Source organism: Salminus brasiliensis, chromosome 5 (assembly GCF_030463535.1).
Source record: "Salminus brasiliensis chromosome 5, fSalBra1.hap2, whole genome shotgun sequence".
Lineage (NCBI taxonomy): Eukaryota > Metazoa > Chordata > Actinopteri > Characiformes > Bryconidae > Salminus > Salminus brasiliensis.
In genome coordinates, this window is record NC_132882.1 from 15,548,202 (window position 1) to 15,565,878 (window position 17,677).

The following is a 17,677-nucleotide window of genomic DNA, read 5'->3' on the forward strand; positions in this document are numbered from 1 at the left end:
ATATATGATACAATGGTATATGGTTGGTTGGTATATGATACAATAACAAATGTATACCTGGTGATTATTTTTGGGTGTGCAAGTGTGCGCTTTGGTCACAGTGTATTCTGCATATCTCATATTGTGTATCAGTAAGTGGATTTTGAGTTATGTTTGGAGAGTGGTCCGTCTCCACCTAATGTGTTGTGGTTTTACAGTATAATGGAAGAGAATGAGGCAAATGTTTCCTCACTATCCTATTTAGTTAAGTGCTCTTGGTGCTGCCATTCTAACTGTGCTATTTCTGTGATGCACCATTACCCTTAGCATTGCTGTTTAAATAATTGCTACAAATAATTTGATAGACTGAAAATACCCTTTTTTTGCTCCATGTCTGCCAACCCTGGTCTGTGCATGTACTTGATCTTTAGGTTAAGTGTAGGTAATGAGGATGTTAATCAGGTTCAAGGAATGCAGAGTGAATTCAGGTCTTATGGGACCCATGTCATCAACAGACTACAGCTGTTTTCACATCTAGTTCGTTTGCTAATGCTTCTGAGATATTCTTTCTATTTGCATTTGGTTTCTCTTTGTTTCGCACTGCATTTGTCAAATGTTTTTGGCACCTAGGCACATTATTTAAAACCATTTATCTGCACATTATACATCTGACTATAAATAATACCAGACTCCCAAGAGGAGATCTTTGGAGATGTTTTAATGAACACAGTGATGTAGAATCACTACTATTTGTCATTCACATGTATTCTAAATATGAATGCCTTATCCTACATATTATTTTGTTTGTAATTTGATTAACCAGTTTCCTTTCATTTAATAAATTGTTACACTAGTAAACATAAAAAACTGTTTGTACCCAACAGCTATTGGGTAATGGACAGTATACTGTAAAACATTACGTTAAATAAACTAATAAACTAATAGCATGTTATCAGAAAAATACTTCTGCTAAGGTCTTTATTGAAATTCAGCTCCTTCCCAATTTTTAGACACTGTCCTGTGTATTAGCTCCCTACTATAGTTAGGTGGATCCACCCTGGCTGAGTTGGAACAGACGCACAGATCAGCTGCCTTGTTGAAGGATAGGCTAACATTAACTAAATCAAAACACCAATCCAGTACTTTAATCCTCTCTAAACAATTTATCTGAACACACACATACAGTTTAAGGTCACAGACCCAAACAGGTCTCATGCTGCTGAAATCATGCTGCTCTGAAATAATAATACTGATTAAATAAGGAAAAGCCGCTTTGAGACCAGGAATGTGTTTAAGCTTAATTAGCAGAGGGACCTGTGTAATTAAGTCAACTTTAATTAGAACTGAACTATTAGAAGGGGTGAGGGGAAAAAAAGAAAGGGGTGTAATTTGCTCATCGGTTCAAGGTAGACCCTGGTACAGGTGACCCATTTTATACAGTTCCTGTTGCGTATGATCTTTTTTGTTTTTTTGTTTGTTTGTTTGTTTGTTTTTGTTTTGTTTTTTTGCTAATTATAAAGCTGGCTGGTCTGTAAAAGCTAATGCAGTCCATTTCAGTCCAGGAAGTCAGAGCTTGTAAGCCCTAGAGAGACAGAAAGAGACAGTGTGTGTGAGAGAGACAATGAGATGTTGTTCCTTGTTTGGAGAGCTCCTTTGTGCTTTTTGTGTTTTTAGTTGACTTTTGAAATGGTTTACTGAAAAATCTGAAAATATTCTGGTTACCCTAAATGTGCTCCCTACTTCCCGGCAGTGTCCCAAAAGTTCTCAATAGTATATAAATTTGGTTATTTGGTTGCCCATACCACATAGCTACTCTTGCAATGTCCTGTTGGCCTTTATTTAAAAAAAGATGAGAGAGTAATATTTTGGAGTGCTAGTGTATGATAAAAGCCTGAGAAAATGAACAATTGCTAAGACACTGGCTAATATTATGTGTCAGCTACATGCTCCAAACATGTCTTGTGAATTGGTGATGTTTTGGCCTAGAGGAAAATTGAGTAAGTTTGATGATTCATTTTCATTAAATAATTCTTTTAAGATTTATTTTTCTTTTTTGTATTTACCCCCACCCACTCTGGCCAGCCCTCCCTCCAGCTGAGCTAATAATGAAAGCACAGCAGGTGTACAGTTAGGCGAAAAGGTGTTCAGACCTGATTTGATTATACTGTGCACTCATTATATACAGCTTGCAAATATCAGTATAAGAGGCCCACAGACTCTCCTTATTCATATATATATATATATATATATATATATATATATATATATATATATATATATGTGTGTGTGTGTGTGTGTGTGTGTGTGTGTGTGTGTGTGTGCGTGTGTAAAAGAAATCTGTGGGTTCCTATACTGATATACTGATATATATTGAATTTCAGTACATTATTATGTTTATAACAGGCCACAGAGCCTCCCCCCATGAAGTTTCTACCCTAATTTGTCTCTTTTTCTCTGTTTCTCTCTCCAGCAGCAGATGGGGTTCCAGTACAGAAGGATGGGGAACAGGTAAGCCTGACACAATTAACAACAGCTTTCCCTCTAAACAAGCCAAATCTCTCAACAGTCACGTCCCACACAACTGAACCCTGCTTAGGAGAATGGAACATCCTGGTCCAAGATGGAGCTCTACAAATGTAGTCAGAAAACAGATGCAAATTAGGTTTATTAGCAAAATGTACATATTTTCTCCAAATTCTACGATTTTATGACAAGCATCTTTTCTGCTTAGTAGCAGCTTTTTGCTGTTGTGACTTGCTGCAAATGTGATGCATAGCCAGACACCAACTGGCTCATCTTAGCCCATTCCTCATAGGAAATAGGGCTCATAGGGCCTCCAGTTCACTTATAGACAGGACTTCTTTTGAAACCAAGTCTTGGTGGATTTTGAGGTATGTTTGGGATAATTGTCATGTTGGAAGGTCCAGTGATGCCCAACTTCAACTTCTTCACAGAAGGCAGAATTGTTTTTCCTAGGATTTCCTAAAACGTCTTCCTACTCCAGACATACCACTGATCCATAGGCCTGAAAAGTTCCAGTTTATTCATCACTGAAGGAGGAAGAATGAGACATATGCTGAAAAGAACACCTTGTCTACAGTGAAGCATGACAGTGGCTCAGTTATGCTCTGGGGCTGCTTTGCTTCCTCTGGCTCTGGAAACCTGCAGCGTGTGCAGGGGAAGATGGATTCAAATTAAATGTCAGGAAACCCTAGGAGAAAACATCATGCCCTCTAAGAGGAAGCTGAAGTTTGGGTGGCATTGGACCTTCCAACAGGACACTTATTCCTAGCATAAGTCCACCAAAGCTTGTTTTCAGAAGAAGTCTTGCAAGATTCTGGAATGGTCGTCACAGTTGTCTTACTTTAATCACATAGAAATTCTTTGGTGGTATTTGAAGAAGTCACAAACAAGTTGCAGCACACAAACCCAAGAATATTAGTGAATATTAGAGAAGCTGGTATCTGGCTTTGCATCATGTTTACAGCAGGTCATAACAGCAAACGCATTCTTTATTAAGTATTAGAGACATTAACCCTGAAGTGGTTGAATAATTCTGAAACTGCACTAGTCATGTTGGATGTCAATAAAGTCCAATGACGTTGGAGAAGCTAATTCAAATGGTCCTTGTTTGATTGGTTTATTGCAAACAGTTTGTAGAATTTTGTAAAATCTGCTTATAATTTGCAATGGAGGTTGAATCATTTCGATTGTACCTGTAAATGTCCCTCTCAGCATGTTAGTGTATTATATGTCATAAAGTAACACTGCTGCTGCCATTAGAGCTGGCTTGTAGTTTGGCTGCAACAGTAGTTCCCGTAGGTTTACTTCTGGCCACAATGATAATGCTTCAGCGCTTCCTTGATGTGGTCTGATCCAAGGTGTCCCTGCTCATATAAACCAGGTCATTTAATTAATGTGAGATGAATTCTTGATCTTGAATCTGTGGTTAAGATCAGACTGCTGTTTAGGATGGTTAGTGCACTCTCATTGTGGCATTAGCATCACCATTGCTACATCACATCACAGCCATTTCTCTCCACTTCTTTCTTCTTTTCCATTGCAGTAGAGCTGTAGTATTGCAAACACTGCTATGCTTACATACATGTGCGTAGAGAACACACATACACACACTGTTGCACATTTATAAAGTTTCAGAGCATGAAAGACCAGCAGGGAATTTCTCTCTCTTCTGAAATGCACAGTGTTGACTGAAGCATAGTTAATGGTATTTTCCTGAAGATAAAGCCTTATCGGAGTAATGACATATTCCTCTGTCAACAGAGGGCTTGTCGCACTCACATGCTCTCCAAAATTTCACTAAAAAGCTATCCTAAAACAAAACGATAACCCTCAGGCTAATGGCTGTTCACAATTTATTTGAGGGGAAATCAACAGTTGCGAGATTATATCTATAATAAGGAAGTGGCACAGACAAATATGGTAATGAAGAGCTGCCTGCTACAATGCTATGCAATACAATCATAAAAAGGGGATTTGTGAGGATGTATCAGTACTTTATATAAAATATGTATAGAGGGTGTTTTAATAAACACCTGCCCGTTTTTGTTGCATGCAGTAAGTTACAAGAACAAACAGTTCACTTACTGTCTAATACACAGTGTGTCCAAATGTTTGTGGACACCCCTTCTAATGATTGGTGTGGCGCAACAGATAACACCACTACCTGCCAGTGAGCTGCCACACCACGTGGGAGACTTGGGTTTGATTCCTGGTCTGGGTGACTATGCTACAGCAATAAGAGTCCTTGGGCAAGACTCAAAACTACTTGCCCACTACTTGCTACACTACTGGCCCACCTCTGTAATACGAGTAACTTTGTATGTCGCTCTGGATAAGAGCGTCGGCTAAATGCCATAAATGTAAATGTTATGAATGCATTGAGTTACTTTAAGCTGAATGCAGGAGCCTGTAGAGAAGTATTGCCAATAGAATGGGACTGGAGTAGAAAAACATGAACCTATTGGCACTATGCCTAATGCCAGGTGTGGGCTAGATGGGTATGAGGTGGAGTGGTGACCATCCAACATCCTGACCTCGCTAACGCTAATGCAATTAAATCCTGACAACAATGCTCCAAAATCTAGTAAAAAGACTTCCACGGATCCACATTGTTATGAGATAATCAATTTTGTTTACGTAAAATACTGAGTGGTTATAATATTTTGGCTCATCTGTGTAATTTGTAAAAGTTAATGAATTATACATGAATAAAAACATCATACATAATCAAATTACATCAGCTAAATGAGCCCAAAAGCTTAAGTTTAAGTTTTGCAGCAAACACCACCATCCTTGAATGCAGTCTTATGAGAAGCTTTCTTGTGAATATTTAATGTAACACTGACACAATCCTCGCAAAATAAAATACTGGCACAATAAAAGCACAAAGACTACAGTTGCAGCCATGCATTACCAAACAGGTAGCAAACAACAGGAGACAGCATTCCCCCTTAATCACGTACACAAAGGCTGAGGACCATGCCTAACCAACCTTGCCTGGCCACCCTTCATAACTGGCTCAGGCAGCCCATCCCTCAGTGAGCACACAGAGAGGACTGTGATATGCTGAATTCAGCTGTGCTTTCTGAACCTCAGAAGTGGGTTTGGGAGTCTGCGTGGAGCCGACCAAAAGCCAGCAGGTTAACATACAGTCTTGTGAGCGCACAGTCTGTATTATGTGCCCAGACTTCGTCCTCATTCTGTTGTGTGGGTCTCTATGTGAAGGTCACATGAGCTGTTAGTGCCAACCAGGAGCCGCGACTGAGCAACCCACGCAATGCATGGCTGCATTGACAGAGAGGACTGCTCATTGCCTCAGGCAGCCGTAACTCACCTGCGGTCATGCAGCTGTGTGTCAGTATCCTGCAGAGCAATAGCTCTGTGAAGCAGAAACAACACACACGCACACACATGGGCCTGTGGAGCATGATACACCAGGCAGCTCACTGGAGCTAAACAGAAATACTGGTTCAGCATTGCCGTCTTGTGTTTGTCAGATCTGTCAGATATTTTGTAGGGCTGTAATAAATAATCAATGAAACTGTTAAAAAAAAAAGAAAATTAAAACAAATCATTTAATTTAAAGCAAATCAGGTGAGTTGCTGGGAGAACTGAACAAATTCATACAGTGACTGATTTCTACAGAGTAGTCAGCAACCTAGTAAAGTATGTTGGAGGCTTTTAAAAGCTGTGCATTGCTAAAAAAACAACAACCTCTAATCATCCAAATAATCTGTAGATTGCACAAAATGTCCAAATGTTTGTTGACACCCCTTCTAATGAATACATTCAGCTACTTTAAGTTGCACTCAATGCTGACGCAGATGTGCAAATGCACATACATACAAAGTACATACTAGACACACACAGCTTGTCTAGTATTGCCAATAGAACAGGACTCTCTGGAGCAGATAAACATGAACCTATTGGCATCATGTCTAATGCCAGGCATGGGCTAGAGGGGTGTAAAGCCCCCCAGCATTCAGCTGTGGAGCAGTGGAACTGTGTTCTCTGGAATGCGGCCTGCGGTAGCTGTGAGTTAAGTCATTCCAAACAAAAAAGAGAGAACAAGCAAACCTGAATAAACCAGACTGCAGATGTAGCCAGAGATGGTTAAGCATCCTACATCCATCATTCCTGTCTAAGAATGATGCACCTTCTATGCCTACATGGTTCCCAAGGATGAAGTGTGCCTGATAGACTAATGTTAAGCAACACAGACCAGCGGTGGCTAGAATAGATGTTTAATATAAGCTGTTTAGACCTATCTTTTAAATAAATGTAACGTGAGGCTCCATTAGCTGGAAACACTGTCCGCACTGTGCTGTTTGACCTGCTAGCTAACTTAGCTAAGCGAAGCTAAGTCTAACTGTCTGGCTACTGTTACGTTTCGACTTTCTGTGACTCCAGCACCAGGATCACAAGCATGTCACATTCAAGTGCTTTTTTGGTGGAGCGACCTGAAAAATGATGGCTGATGTACAGTTAATAACTTGCACTGCGCTAGTGCTAGAGTAGTTCAGTAAAATGTGTAGAATCCACCATTAATAGTGGATGCGCAATAATAATAAAGAAAGAAAGTAAGAATTATGTACCATGTAGGAATGTTCTGTATTCTTCACTATGTTAAAAGGTTAAAGGTCACCTCGGGAACTGTGGTATCCAAATAATCTGCATTTCCCATTAGAAATGACAACTTCAAGGAGTGTTCCCAGTTAGGAACTCGTATTTACTCGCAGCATCAGACACAGGTTTCAATGCTTGGTATCCGTAGCACAGAGGTCGATCAGAATAGCAGCTGCACTGTTTTTTGTGGCACTTGTTAAATCTGTAGCAGAGCTAGCTCAGCAGAGTTTAGCTTAGATAGTGGGCTACACATCCAATAAGTGCCAACAGGCTTCCTTACTTCCCTTTTGCCTTAAAATTCAGGGACAAGGGAAAAAGCATACTCCTTATAAGTATATACTAACTTAAGGCTGACAAAGTAGCTTGCAGCTAGCACATTTTTATAAAATACTGTACTTTCATCATGTTGAACACTCTAATAAACTTGTTAATCTTGAGAATGTATCAAATCAAGGCAGCACTGAATCACAAAAAATTACACCCCTACTATTGACAGCAACAGCCCATTTCTACATATCTACAGCGTAACTGATTCAAACAAAATTAGCAAAAGTCGACCCACCACATACTGTCTGTAGCGTAAAACCAGCTCTCTCTAGATTTACTACGTGCCACACAAGCTTAGTTCTGTCTTGTTCTGAATAGAGTGAGCAAGGTGTCTTAGTGACAGCCCAGAGCATGTGTGCAGTAGAGATTGCCTTGCTCTCACAGCACAGCATCATGTAAAGTCTTTCACTTCATTTGTTAGTCTGTCTGTCCTGTGTGTTTGTCTGTGCAGACGGGCAACAGGCTTGAAGGCACATGCGAGCTAATTAGTAGTGTTTACTCCAGTGGTTTATGGAAAACAACCGCTTCTACTCGAGTGAGCTGCCCTTGTTTTAATGAGTAACTCATACCAGAATGTACCAGTATACGGCATTCAGTTAGGGCAATCAGAGCAGTCGTTTACTGTAAACCATCCGAGTATGATGCACCTCTACAGTGTAGATTTTCATAATGTAACTCTACTTCCCCCAGGAAGAGCTTTAATCGCTGCCCCTGTATGTTTGTCTGTCTGAGCCAAAGCTTTTTGCATTTTGCTTGGAACCTGCTTAGGATTTCTTAGTAATGAATAGCACACAGGCAACTGTAACAAACTCTTTGGCATGAAAAGGAAGACTCATTAGATCGCTGCATATTTCCACCACTATAAAAAAACAATGAACTCCCCAATTTAATTACTTCCTCTCCTCTGGTGGGCTGGCCTATGTTACTCCTCTTCACTTTCTCTCTTGAACAAAGAATCCCTCTCTTCTCCTCTCTTTCTTCTATTTCTCCTTCTACTTTGCATGTTTTTAAACCTGCCTTCTTCTTTCACAATCCCTCTCCCTCCTGTCTTCTTTCCTTGCTGCCATTCTTGCTGGTTTCTCCTCTTTCACCATGCCTCTCTGTCCCCATCACACTTTCCCTTTCTTTTTCTTTCCTACTCTCTCTCTCTCTCTCTCTCTCTCTCTCTCTCTTGCTTTCTTTTTGTCTCTACCTCTTTCTCTCCCTCCCTCCCTCCCTCCCTCCCTCCTTCCCTCCCCCCTTCCCTCCCCCTCTCTCTCTCTCTCTCTCAGCATGGGCGAACAGACTTTTCATGGGATGGAATCAATGTAAGTGTTGTGATTATCATTCCCTCATTTTTGACTTTTCTTTGTTTCTTTACCTGCCTTCCAACTCACATTAGATTTAGTTTTATCTTCTCCCTTCACTCCCCACTTCCTTGCCCTCTGGTCTGCCTCGACAACGGCCTTGCAGTGACTTGTTGGTGTGCTGCGGTAGCTAGATCCTATCGTTTACCACAAAAAGGCAACAGGATAGACACCGAACAGCAGGCTGTTGGGAAATGTAGTCTTTTCTAGTATTTCACACCCATGTTAAACCAAAGTGCTAAATCTGTATCCCCCCTCCCACTTCTCCCATCACCTCTGTGCTTCCCACTCCTTCAAACATTCCTAAATCTTCACCACACTCAAATGTCCCTCTCCTCCGTGCTGCCGTGCACTTCCGGCTCCCTCACTGTCCCTCTTCTGCTATCCTTTCCTTTTTCTTTTTCTCCCTCCCCACCTCTCCCCCCTCTCGACTGTCTTTCTTCCCCTTCCAGCTCTCCATGGAGGACACGACCTCCATCTTGCCTCGGCTAAAGAAGCGGAATTCCAACGCCTACAGCATTGGCGCTCTGGCTAAGTCCTCTCTGTCAGGTGTGTCAGGTGTGTGTCTGTCCTGTAAACTGGTAACTGACCCCATGTTGGCTCCAGTCTGAGTGGGCGTGGCGGAGTTGGAGCCAACATGGCCCCTTGTGGGTGCCCTTTTCACTCCCTGTTTTCATTTGCAATGCTCACCAATGGCCTCTCAAGCCATTGGTGCGATATCAGATGTCAGATAAGATCCATACCAAGAAATAAATCCAGCTCACGTATCCACAACACATTTTTCATACAGTTGGTCACTTTCGGGAGTGGCGGTGGATGGTAACTGCAGTGGTTTTTGTATGTAAGTGCTTTGTGGAGTGTAGCGTGAAGATCAGTCAGTGTTTTGTGCAGTGTTTAGTGTCTCTGTCTCTCAGATATATCTTATTTGTGTCCTTGTAAAACTGTAATGTGCAGTGCAGTGCAGTGTTAAGTTCTTCTCAAAAATTTCTCCAAAAGCCACTTCTTAACATATAATTCATAATCATCATTTCATTCGACATCACTGCGGTGTAGTCACTAGGTCTGCCGGCATCATATTTAGCGTTGAATACTGCATTAACATCATAAAAGAATTCATGAGACCATTTCTCCCTGGAATGATATGAAAGGGGTCATATATAGAGTGTCCTTTAGTAAGCCAGCAGCAAATTATAGTCTGAGTTCGGCCCATTATGGGACCTGCAGTGTGTTAAATAAGCCTAACTGAATAAAAGACAGGATTCTAATAGGGGGAGAGGTCCTAATGCTGCGTGCAGGTTTGCGTTAGTGCAAAGAGTGATCATTCCAACAAGCCATAGTGTCATTCCTCAGACGGCATCCTCATCTGCCTCCAATTAACCTTCTAACTTCACTCTCATCTACCTCTGTCAGAGACATAGCCACTTCCTTCCCCAAGTTAATTTGTGCACAGTCTCATAACAGCCCTGCATTCCCCTAATTAATTTAAAGCTTCCAGCTCATTTGTTCATGTCACTTCCAGCCAGCCCCAGAGCATGTTTTATTTGCAACCGATCTTACTCTAAACCCCACCAACATCCTTTCTTTACCCTTTTCCCATTTCCTTCTCATTCTCCCTCATGCCCTTTTTCCTCTTACCCTCTTTCATTATTCCATTCCAGGAGTGACACGTTCTATGAAGGACAAGGTGACGAAGCCGACAGCCATGGCCCAAGGCCGCGTGGCCCACATGATCGAGTGGCAGAACTGGGGCATGCAGACGGTGGGAGCGGGGGGCTCAAGCGCCGGCCGAACATCCACCCTCCACCTCCAGCAGGAGCGCAAGCTGGAGAACGATGCCTACAGCGACCTCAGTGACGGAGAGAAAGAGGCACGCTTCGCTGCAGGTAAAGAGAGTGTACAAAGAGAGTGAGGTATAAGACCAATTCTGACATGTAGCACAAGATCCTAGTTAACTAAACGTTATCTGTACATTCAGGTACGAGTGTGGGGACACACCAAAGCCTTTCTTCCTTTCACTAATTTCTACACTCTGATATATGATATAAGCACATGGGATTATGCAGTGACCATAAAGATTCTTTAAATGAACACTCTGGTGCCTGGTTGCCACTTTAGACACTCTTGGCGTTCTGTCAAGCAGCTTCAGGAGGAGCCTCCTGGGATGCTTTTGCAGTAGTCTTTAAGAAGACTTATGCTGAGTATGTGTTGTAAAGATGTGACAGATAGGAATAGGAGGTGCATGGGTCCCAGTTTTGATTGTAGTTGAGTCCAAACAGAGAGGGTTCCTTATATATAAGATCTTTAGTCCAAATACCGTACCAAAACTTCCTTTCTAGTCTGTATACTGACAGAGCTAACTAGCTCATAGATCCACATGACTGCACGTTTTTCATTGCTTACCAGAAAATCACACATCTAATGAAAAGCTGCTTAAAGAACGCTTCTAGCTGAACTCCAAATCCACTATATGCACAAAAGTATTGGGACACCTGCTCGTTGTTATAAATGGGGTATTAAAAAAGAGTTTATCCAGTTGGAGTAACTGTGTCTTCTGTCCAGGAAAGGCTTTCTACTAGATTGTGGGACATTGCTGTGAGGATTTGATTCAGTAACAAGAGCATTAGTGAGGGTGTTGAATAATGATCACCATGATGGAGTGATCACCACTCCACCTTGTCTCCAGCTCATTTCAAAAGTACTGGATGGAGCACCATCCTTCCAGAGGACACAGTTCCACTTTATACGCTTCTGGCCAACGCCTGGCATTACGCATGGTGGCCAACAACTTCATGTTTATCTGCTCCATAGAGTCCTATTCTGTTGGCAATACTTTTCTACATGGACTAGGCAAGCAGTGTGTTTGTGTGCATTTGTAGATCTGTGTTAGCAATGGGTGCAGCTTAAATTAGCTGAATGCATTCATTAGAAGGGGTGTCCACAAACATTTGGACAGATAGTGTATGCACTAAACATATAAAGAGTAATGCCACTGCATTAAAGCCCTAATGTGTTGACTACAGAAAGCTATTCACTGAACATGCTTTTCAAAAACCTTGTGAACAATAAAAGACTATGTTTAGACCCTGTTCAACTTGTTTTACAGTGTAACAAGCCTGTCGTTTTTAAACTGCACATCATGTACACTACACACTCTATTATATGTCACTGAATAGGACAAGATGCCATATGTGGAGAGGAGAGGCAGTTTAAACATATCTAAGCTAATTATATGATTTATTTCCATGTAGAATAAGTAATCTGCTGTCCTTTCACATTGCATCAGGTGTTACTACCAACAGGCTCTTAACACCCCTACATCATGGTGTGCAGCTTACGTGAACGGTGTAAATCAGGCTGAATGGGTGATAATATGCTATTTGTGGTGATGACAATGGTGGGAATATGGTAGTGCTGTGCAGAGCTATCCCATATTCATGGTATAGTGCCTCAACTGATGTGTCCCTGCTCTCATTATTCAAGATTGAGGTCCATGGTCCATGAGAAAATGTGATCATGCATCCGATGCAATACTGAGGCTGTGAGGTATTTCAGAAGGAGCAATATGATTGACTAAAATGGTGGAGAAGATTACCAGTTTGAGAGTTTTTCATTCGATGAGAAGGAAAAATGACGGGAAAATGTCAAAAGGCTTGCGCTGGTTAAGCATCATTGGTTTGAGCCTAATCACATTGTTTGGTGACCAGGAAAAGCAGGATGAAGACACAATAGAATCTCACTTATCAAATGACGAGTAGCCCAGTTATGCTGGAGGCAATGAGCATATGTGGCTACTTTGACCCGGATGATTATTAAGAGAACAAACATGCATATTTTGCCAAAATATTCTCCAGCATCTGGTAGGACAATTGAGTCATTGCTAACCTGTGCTTCTTTTCTCTGTAAGGGGTTCTGCAGCAATTTGCAATCTCTGAAGCCACTCTCCTAGCATGGACCTCCATGGATGGAGAGAGCATGAGTGCAGGCTCCAATCAAGGCAGCGTTGCCCACCTGAGCGAAGCCAACCAGGAGAGCATCACCAGCCGAGGTACAAGTTATACTGATGCATGATAAAAGTTGATATAGATATTGACATAGTGTTATTACAGCTTTTAGTGGTTTTAGTGTTTTTTTAGCAATATATTTGGTAGATAAGAAGCATTATTTCTATTTTAGAATTCCCGAAAAATAGCAGTGTACCTGTTTCCAAGCCAGTTCAACCAAACTATATCAGATTACCAAGACCTTAACAAGAGTTGCAACACCTAAGAAATACGGTTTGATTAAACTTTTATTAAAATCAACTTTTAAATATTATTATTTTATTAATTCCATCATATATTTAGAAAACATTATGATACTGTGTTTTAACAATTTCACCCAGTCCTAATACCATTTATTTATTTATTTATTTATTTATTTATTTAACAAAAACTATATCTGTTGCATGTGGTCATTGAAGATGGACAATACTGTCAAATCACTTTTGGATTTCACATTGTCTGCATGAAAAAACAGGTGCTAATTTACCGTAGATGAGAGCAGTATTACAGAGTTTATTCCTTTGCGGTTTAAATACTCATTTTCTGATGGAATGGTTTCGGGAAGGTGAGAATTCCCTGAATTGTTCCACCACATTGTACAATCCCTACTGTTCCTCTAAACGGTTCACAGGACGGAAAATGGTGTGCTTTTTATACGTGACAGTAAATCGGATCTCATCTGATCAAGCTGGGGATGCGTTTTATTGACAAGTGTAATCAGAATCCGGTCTAGTTTATCCAGATACAAAATGCATGCTGGGTGTAAACAGGCCCATAAGGACTGTACTGTTGCTTCAGCACCTGCCCATTGGTCTATAAAATATACACACAAAATTGTTTTACTTTTTACTTTGATTACATGTCCCTGTGCATTTATAAACATGTCAGTTCTATCATGTAAGGATTACACCAGTGTCTTGGTCTTGTCCAGTTTAGTCCACTCTTCCACAAACTAGATGCACATTTCAGCTACTGCATTTCACCTGCTTGGGTTTGAGGTCTAGTGGTTTTGCTGGCCAGTCTAAGATTCCCAGTGTTCCCTCATGTCTGTTGAAGTTACACACATTTGGACCTGTTCCAGTTGTCATCCTGGAACGTGAGACTGTCAATATTGTGCTCAGACTGGATATGAAGCACAAAGTTAGTAGAAGAGTGACCTAAAATGCACAGAACTCTCAAAACACTGGTGAAATTCCATGACAGAATTGGTGCTGCCATGCAGACACAGGGATGTGTAATCAAGTCTTAGAGAAGAAATTATGCATGTGACTATTTATTGAGGTCTGGGAGATTATTGTAAGTTGTTTTTTGTTCCTTTGCAGTAATGAAATACAGGAAATGCAGTAAAATGAATGTCTGTGGCAATCAACTAAATGCTGCTGTTATGGCAGATAGAGATTAGGTTTTGAAACACTGGACTTTTCCTTTCATGCCTAATAAGATTTTGTGAACAAGACATGTTTAAACCAGCAGTAAGACCTTAATACATGTCCACTGACAGTGAGGCTTTAGCTGAGGGAGAACTGATCAGATGGAAGAGATTTAAATAAGCCTTATCTTTCCTTTTCTCTGCTGAGATTGCTTTCACTTTTTGTCATTTTTAACTTATTCAAACCAGGAGATTACTTTGAGAGCAAGATCATTTAAAAAAAGGCACATTGGGAGTGTTTTGAAGTGTGACAAGGGGTGACCATCCTCCACCTGATCTGGAATTCAGCACACACTGGGGCTGGAGTAAATGAGGATCCAAAAGTCTGGGACCATGACTCTCTAAGGATTAAGTATGATTTTGTGAAAGACCTGAACTTACTAGAACTTTCCACAGCCTGACTAGAATACAGGGACGATAAGGATACAGAATTTATACACACCTGTAAAATGTGTACTCATGTTACTGCATTTAAAAAGAAAAACACTAAAAGAGACTGAAAAGGCTTCAGCCATATGTCTTGCTTTGGACAAAATTAGGAGAAAATATTAGGAGGTACAAGGATCATTTTCTTGGATCTTCTGCCTTCACTCCAGAACCACATCTGTGTTTACATCTTGGAGAGAGAAAGAAAAAGGGAGAGTGAGCAACAGAGAGAGAGAGAGAGAGCACAGAAGAAAATGGCCTGAGAGAAAAAGCACTGCTCAGCTAGCAGAGTGTGTTTTGAGCAGCAGCCGCTACGCTGCATTACAAGAGCCATTTTCCTCAGTAAATACAGAATCTCATTTCTGGCCTGCCTGGGGGGCGAGTGAGCTGAACGCTCATTTTACATTCAGAATGATGACCACAGGGGTTGGGGGGAGCGGGGGTTTGAACTACAGGAATAGTACGCTCCAGCATCATTATTCAGTGTTATTGTTATTCAACAATTGGCTCAAATCACTATCTTGTTTTTATAGCACAGTGGAAGCTTGAGCTGCTGGGATGTTTGACAAGGCTGTTGACTGACTGGCATTGTGCTCAAATATGAAATGACTGAGCCACTTCCAGTGCTTAGTCTCAGAGGATACTGGTATTTGTTGACTTGCATACCAGCACTCTACCTTTTGTTTTACCTTCAAAGTGCATTTGAGAGTTTTTAAATGGGAAGCCTTTAGCACATCTCCAGAAGGATGTGTTTTATAGCACAAGGCTGAAAACTCTCCGCTCACAGTGAGATAGAGCCTGCAGTAACATGATGAAATGCTCATGAAACATTTCCAAGGTAACAGTCCCTCCTCCAACCTCCAACAGATTAGTTTATGGACAGCTCATAACTCAACCCTGGACCTACTGACAGATTACATAACGGATGCTCACATTCACACTAGGAAAGAGGTTTATTTTACATGGTCATGATCACTGTATTATCCATTGTCACTCCTGTCATGACTATGACTATATCCTGCATAAGCCAAACAATGAAGATGAAAAAGCAAAGACTTTCTTTTCTTGCTTTCAGATCAGATACTGCACCACTCCTCTGCAGAGGTATGGCCTCACACATATGTCTCCCAAGGCCTCTACTGCCTCTCCTCCTCAGATGCCTGGGAGCCAATCAGCAATGAGCAGTCGGGTGTGGCCTCCCCCGCCACCGGCTCCTACGTCATGACAGGTGGGACTTCCTGCGAGGGCAGCTTTGATGGAAACGCTGCAGCTCACTTCCTGTCTCAGCAGCAACAGCAGCAGTTCAGCCTCCAGCAACACCAGAACCAGCTACATCAGATACAGCAACTGCAGCAGATACAGCAATACCAACAACAACAGATCCTGCAGTATCAGCAACAGCAACAGGTAAGCCTTCCAAAACCACAGCCGCCAGCCATCACTGGAACAAGAACAGTGACAACAATCATCACAAACTGTCTGAACTGGCCACACATTCAACTCTAAGCCAGAATCACGGCAGAATCAGTAATCCACTTAAAAGCCACATGTACTGTCATTAAAGGTGTAACGATTCACAACATTCATTCATTGATTCAGCACAGAAAAAACATGCAGTGCGCATGAAAACATTATGGTAATTCATTTTCAGTGTATTAAATTATTCAACATTATACAAATACTATATTTTAGAATACTATATAATTATAGTAGCCACATTAGTGACAGGCTTCTCTCCTGATTTAGAGGCAAATGGATTCAATCATTTCAGAGGAGGGATAGTGAGCCCATTGTAAGCTTATTTGTTTAATGAGTATTGTATTTTATGCAATATAATTAGTATTAATGAATACTCTGTCTGCTCCAGTCTGCTCCAGATCTTTTGTTTAAAACCCATATTGAATTGAGAGGGTTGAACAGTACAATACAATACAATATGATATATTGTTACACTAATCCACCCATTTTTTTTTAACCCAATTATGTCCAAAAATAAATTGTATATTTTTTGCCATTCAACAGTAGCCACTGAATGTCATTTTTGTAATTTATTTATAATCAAATATGGCTTTCCTGTGGTTTTGCTCAATTTCAGTAGTCCCATCTGGCCAAAAGACTGAATTGAATACGATCAATTGCATGTTGAAAACCTTTTATTAGCCCTATTAATTAATATGAATTTTTGGGTTGAATTTGGGCAAGTTAAGAGAGGGCTCAGAGTGGTCCAGTGGACCTGGGCACTGCCACTATGACCAGAGGATCACTGGTTTGATTCCTGGGTAATGTTGCATTCCATCAGCAGCCAGTGTCTAAGAGAGCACAAGTAGCCTTGGTGGGTGGATGGCTCGCTCGCTCTCTCCACATCATTTCAGTGTTCAGTCCTGGCGTCTGCTAGCCGCTTTTCTCCAAGGGTGTTGGTTGCCCTGTGACATTGCATCAGCGACAGCGGTTCAGAAAGAGGTGGTGGCTAGCTGCGCATGTGTTGGAGGAGGCATGTGTCTGTCCTCACCCTCCCAGTGTCTAAACCTGTTGGTTTAGAATGTGGTGGTTCTTCGAACACTGAACAGGTTCTTCGTACTAGGACATCTTATTTTCATAAGGTTCCATCAGTCGTCCATTACAAGGTGTAATTCACATTCTTTCACATTCTTTTTTCCTCACTTCACAGATATTGGAACAAAGACTACACAGCGCCACTCACTCTTTACAAGCCACACCCAACAGCACCATCCACAGTCTACCTCCGCTCACTCACCCGCCATTGGTGGACCTGTGGGGGCCAGGGCATATAGAGACCTATCAGGCTGACGTGGGTGGTTACATAGGTGTGGCGGCAACAATTGAGGGAAGTCTGACAGCCCCCTCAGAGGAGGTGGGAACAGAACACTCGCCTTTACTGGAAGCACAGGAGGAGGATGAGGTCAAGGTGAGGTCTTGGAGGTCTTAATAAATCAGACTATAACTGAATCACACTGGAGCAG

The 17,677-nt window shown here is 41.4% G+C and overlaps 1 protein-coding gene across 8 annotated transcripts in view; it reads left to right on the forward strand.

The window, feature by feature from the left end:
* The window catches only part of fam131bb (family with sequence similarity 131 member Bb), a 45,608-nt gene that overhangs the window by 21,706 nt on the left and 6,225 nt on the right, over nucleotides 1-17,677 (forward strand). The window contains exons 2-8 of one of the 8 annotated variants that reach the window (XM_072679572.1): nucleotides 2,450-2,487; nucleotides 8,727-8,762; nucleotides 9,254-9,359; nucleotides 10,460-10,684; nucleotides 12,706-12,846; nucleotides 15,772-16,103; nucleotides 17,365-17,622. In XM_072679572.1, coding sequence (XP_072535673.1) covers nucleotides 2,450-2,487; nucleotides 8,727-8,762; nucleotides 9,254-9,359; nucleotides 10,460-10,684; nucleotides 12,706-12,846; nucleotides 15,772-16,103; nucleotides 17,365-17,622 — 1,136 coding nt within the window. The remainder of the gene's footprint in view (nucleotides 1-2,449; nucleotides 2,488-8,726; nucleotides 8,763-9,253; nucleotides 9,360-10,459; nucleotides 10,685-12,705; nucleotides 12,847-15,771; nucleotides 16,104-17,364; nucleotides 17,623-17,677) is intronic. The other 7 variants (XM_072679574.1, XM_072679573.1, XM_072679580.1 and 4 more) reach the window with 7 other exon arrangements.